The following is a 5,174-nucleotide window of genomic DNA, read 5'->3' on the forward strand; positions in this document are numbered from 1 at the left end:
GCGGCGGGGCTGCGTCCCCAACACCCCGGCCGCTTGGCTAGCTTATGCCCGAAATAACAACACACAAACTGTATTCATTTAAAGAACTGCTTGACCCATGAACTCTAGCCCTTACAGGCTAATTCTCGCACCTGGTCTAGCCCATTTCTAATGATGTTTGTAAGCACCCCAAGGTGCGCTTACCGGAAAGATTCTAGCCTAAGTCCATCGTGGGTTGCAGCTGCCTGGGAGAGCTGAGCATGGCGTCTCTGCTCCAGCAGAGCTGTCGGGTCTCTCTGGGAGCAGAGCAGAGTCTGACCTCACTTCCTCTTCCGCCCAGAATTCTATTCTGTTTACTCCTCCCATCTATGTTCCAGCCATGAGGCCAAGCAGCTGGTTTATTATAACTTAACCAATGAAATCAACAGATTGATATATGACACTCCCACATCATTATAGAAAAATAAGCAGCAAGAAATTTTGAAGGGCTTCTATCTACAGTTCTTGAATGGCTAACATTGCACATGTAATAACAGCCTCACCTAATGACATTTTGGGAGTGCATATACTGATTCTACATAAATCAGAATTCTTTGAAGAGGTAAAAACAATCCTACCAGATTTGTCTGATTCAATCAAGAGTTTGAAAAACCTTATAATTAAGGAAATAGTACCAGTAAGGTGGGCGAAGGCACTGCTGCCAAGTCTGACAGCCTGAGTTTGCTCCCCATGATCCATACAGTACAATGAGAGTTCCTATCACTACAAGATGTCCTCTGACCTCTACATATGCTATTGTATGTATGTCTACATACACACACACACACACACACACACATACTAAATAACTGCTAATTAAGAGAAAAGCAACTAGTAGTCTAATTCACATATATTTAGTTAACACCTATGTAGGCCAAGCTCTCTGGAGATAAAATTATTTTTTAATTTTCCTTTTTTTTTTCTTGTTTAGTTTTTCAGAACAGGGTTTTTCTGTGTAGTCTTGCCTGTCTTGGAACTCTGTAGACCAGCCTGTCCTTGAACTCATAGAGATATGCCTGCCTCTGCCTCCTGAGTGCTGGGATTAAAGGAGTATGCCTTCACCATTTGGCTTTTTTTTTAAGTTTTATTTTTATTTAATTATTTAGATTTATTTTCTTATTATTTTGTGTGTATGAGTGTGTTGCACCACATATATGCCTGATACCCAAGGAGATAGTGAACTTCCATGAGGGTACCGGGAATCAAACCTGGGTTCTTAGCAATAACAAGTGCTTTTAACCACTAAGCCAACTCTCCATCCCAAGAGATGCAGTTATTGTTAGCTTATCACATATATTTGCAATGTGCTAAACATTGAGGAGAGTATATGAGAAGGGTAAAACATGGTGAATGACCTTGAAAGATTACACTAATACTCTGCCAGTATGTGTATGAGTGAGGTATCAACCAAACAGGATAAGCATATGCATATATATGCATAAATATGCATAAATGTATATAGTAATGTGAGTGGATTCAAAAAAATAAAAGCATTTTGGGGCAAAATATTTTATCATGTTATGAAGTATACATTCACAATTCTATTATTATAAATTTTCCTGCTGGTATAAGACATATTTGAATTTTTATCTTATTATTAAAAACTGTCCTTTGACTAACTGGGAATATCTTCTTTACTATTTTTTAAAGATTATTAAATTTACAGCTGACCAACAGTGAACTGTGTTTTAATGAGAATAATCAATAATATTTCTTTCTTAATAGTTGAAAGAAGAAGAAGGTATAATATTAATTACCGAATCAAGGAGCTTGGCACTCTTATTCCAAAGTCTAATGATCCGTGAGTTCAAAATCATTTGCGCAATAATGTTGTAGTTTCAGTGTCCCCCAAATGGGTGGGTGGGAAAAGGGAGGACATATCCAATGACCAGGAAACGAAGCATCTTACAGCAAAGATAAGTCTTCTTCTGGTCTCCCTTTGAAATATCTATTTCAGCATCAAGACATTTCCTTGCCCTGTCCTTCTGATAGTCAAAATAAGTGTGTGAGTTGCCCTCAGATCACAATGGCTCTCTGCATACTAACAGTATTGGCAATTTAATGGTAGTGTCAAAAGCTGTTTATGATAATGACTTGGATATTCAACTTATGATAATAGCATTGCTTCCAACTTAAGATTTATATGAGCATTAAAATTAAATTGTCACAATGTCAAATATGTTCAGGCTCTAGAGAGATGCATGCTAACGTAGAATTGTAAGATACTGATGACTGATGCCGACCAGATTTTGGTGGCAAACATAAAGCCAGATATATAGTGTTTGAGATTGTAAATATCAAGAAATAACTAATCAAAATTTCAATATTGAAAGTAGAGCATTTGTACAAAGATCAAAGTCATTATCTGCAGCTTGAATGATGATTCAAATATGATCTCTCCAAATATCAACAATTTCCCCATCTAGAAAGGAGAGTGTTTGATAAAGTGATACTTGTGAGACATTAAATAGTCTTTCCTTAAATCTAAATGTTATAACTAATCTGGACAATAAAACAACTCATGTTAGAAATGAGTGAGATATGTATCTTCATTAGCACACTGGAAAGCACAGGCTTCAAGGTGAGCGTGGCAGAAGGACCCATCCCAGCAGAGAGAACTGAAGCATTCACACCAAGTTTGGGTTCTAGAGATAATCATTCAAAACTGCTAAAGCCACTAAGTGGAGAACTCTTCTGTTATCCAGCTGAGTCTGGTTGAAAATGGATGCTGCTCTTCCAGAGCAACTGAGTTCCATTTCCAGCACCTATGTTGATCAGCTCCTAGCTGCCTGTCACTAACCATCCAGGCTTCCAGCATCTTTTGGCACTTGTAGACACTTGGACACACACTGCATACATTCACACAGACAGGCACACAAATAAACTTATTTATTTCTAGATTTATTTATTTTGTTGTTTTATAGGTATGAATACATTTATGAATAAAATACATGCATGTTTTATATGTATGAATATTTCTCCTGTGTGTACATATATGGACCATGTACATGTCTAATGCCTCGGAGGACAGTAGAAGGCATTGGAACCCCAGATAATGGGGTTTTAGGCATTTGTCAACTACTATGTGGGTGTCGAGAATCGACCTTGGGTCCTCTGCAATAATAAGTGCCTTAATCACTGAGCCAACTCTCCCCTCTGTGTACACAAAAATTTAAAAGTATAAATCTGTAAACTGTAGTAATGAATTGCCTTTTCTTTATAATTGTTTTTATAAAAATGTCAGTAATAAGAATACATTATAAAGACTGAAGTTTTGTAATATTTAACATATTATAGTTGTTTAGATAATCTAATTCTTTGTGGTTTAACCCATTGTGTAGCACATGACAAGCTTTTCCAACAGATATATCAAGCCTTATGTTTTATGTACATTGTAGTGCAGTGATTTAACTCTGCCACTATTGTCCCCAAGTCAGACAAAAACCACATATAAATGAGAGAGAATAATTACAGCCACAGAAACTATAGACCAAAACTGTCTGTGGCTATCGTTTGTCTCATTCTAGCCTAGAATATGGAAAATCTATTTCCCACAGACTTAGATAAAAGATAGTTGAGAAACCTTCACTCTATGCATTCTTAAGTATCTTTTTATTCATTATGATCATCATCCTCCTGACTCTCATTCTTCATAATGCTATCTGTTAACAAATAACATTAAGATTTTCCAGTAAATATGCTGAATAATGAATATATCTATATATGACTTCTAGCATGTCATTCAAACACCTGAACACTACATTTTGCTTTAGGATATTGCATTTACTGACTTACTGAGACCTCACCAGTGACTTTAGTTTTCTTTGGGGTTCAGCAGTAAGGATGCCATGGTTGAATATAGAATCTAGCATCTTGAAAAGGATTTTACTAGAGTAGATGCTGGGTCCAAAGACCCCAGGAATGACTAGTCTATGAAACAATTTGAGCTGATTGGTTAAATTTTCAATGCTAATATGGATCCTTTAAAAGCTTCAGGAATAACACTAGGGAAAGATTGTAGGGAAAATACAGAGAAGGCAGGATTCTATTTGAAGAAAGAAAAGTAAGAAATAGCATTACTATGTTATGGCAATCATTAAACTAATTAAAAGTTCAGTTGGAAAACAACAAAATATGAAGAGATTATCAGTTTGAATAAAAACTCTCAGTTGAATCTGTTACATAGATGATAACCATTAAGATGAGAAATTATTATTAGATTTTAGTTCAAGAAAAAGTCTGGGTGTGGTAGCTCACATCTGTAATTCTACTACATAAAAGGCAGAGGAGGGAGGATTACTGAGACCAAGGCCAATTTTGGCTACACAATTACTTTTAGTTAATCTCAAGTCACATGATGAACCTTGTTTCAAGAAACAAACAAACAAACAAACAAACCAAAAAAGAGGAAGCCACAGAAGATCAGTAAAGCAAGAATAGTAAGCAAGATGACCTGGAGCTCACCTAAATGTCTCATGTTCCTGGGCACAGGCATGATAGAGCTACTCCTGCTGAGAACCTTTCCAGCTCTCTGAACTAAACTCTGGGGAATGAGGTCAGAGCTACTTTGAAGATGCTAAACTCAATGGCTTGTCATTTTTATATATCAAAACATTCAGGGCTGGAGAGATGGCTCAGTGGTTAAGAGCACTGCCTGCTCTTCCAAAGGTCCTGAGTTCAATTCCCGGCAACCACATGGTGGCTCGCAGCCATCTATAGTGAGATCTGGTGCCCTCTTCTGGCTTGCAGGCATACATGGAGACAGAATGGTATATGCATAATAAAGAAATTAAATCTTTAAAATTCTTTAAATTATTTTAAATGCTTTAAAGTGGATGTCACATATCAGGTGACAACTGATATACATAATATCTGCAGCTTTACCTGTGGGAAATCCTACGCTAATTTACACCTCAGGTCTTAATGTCTTGACCCTACCTTCAGACTTTTAACTTTCCTCCCAAAAATATTAAGATATTCAAGGATAATTGCGTTATGGAAAATAAAATGACAATGTCTCCCTTCTTTGTTTAGACGTGACTTTACATTCTTCATTTCTATGATAACATTATATTCTTTTAATTTTTTAATCCTACAGTATTTGAGATTATCTCATAGGAGAGAACCATATATTCCTGAATACATGTGTATATATA

The 5,174-nt window shown here is 36.4% G+C and overlaps 1 protein-coding gene across 2 annotated transcripts in view; it reads left to right on the plus strand.

The window, feature by feature from the left end:
• Positions 1–5,174, plus strand: part of Tfec (transcription factor EC) — a 74,300-nt gene that overhangs the window by 60,598 nt on the left and 8,528 nt on the right. For both annotated transcript variants that reach the window (XM_050145930.1, XM_050145931.1), the window contains one exon: positions 1,744–1,819. In XM_050145930.1, the coding sequence (XP_050001887.1) occupies positions 1,744–1,819 (76 nt within the window). The remainder of the gene's footprint in view (positions 1–1,743; positions 1,820–5,174) is intronic.

The sequence above is a fragment of the Alexandromys fortis genome, unplaced genomic scaffold (assembly GCF_014885135.2).
Source record: "Alexandromys fortis isolate MF-2015 unplaced genomic scaffold, M_Fortis_MF-2015_v1.1 scaffold_34, whole genome shotgun sequence".
Classification (NCBI taxonomy): Eukaryota; Metazoa; Chordata; class Mammalia; order Rodentia; family Cricetidae; genus Alexandromys; species Alexandromys fortis.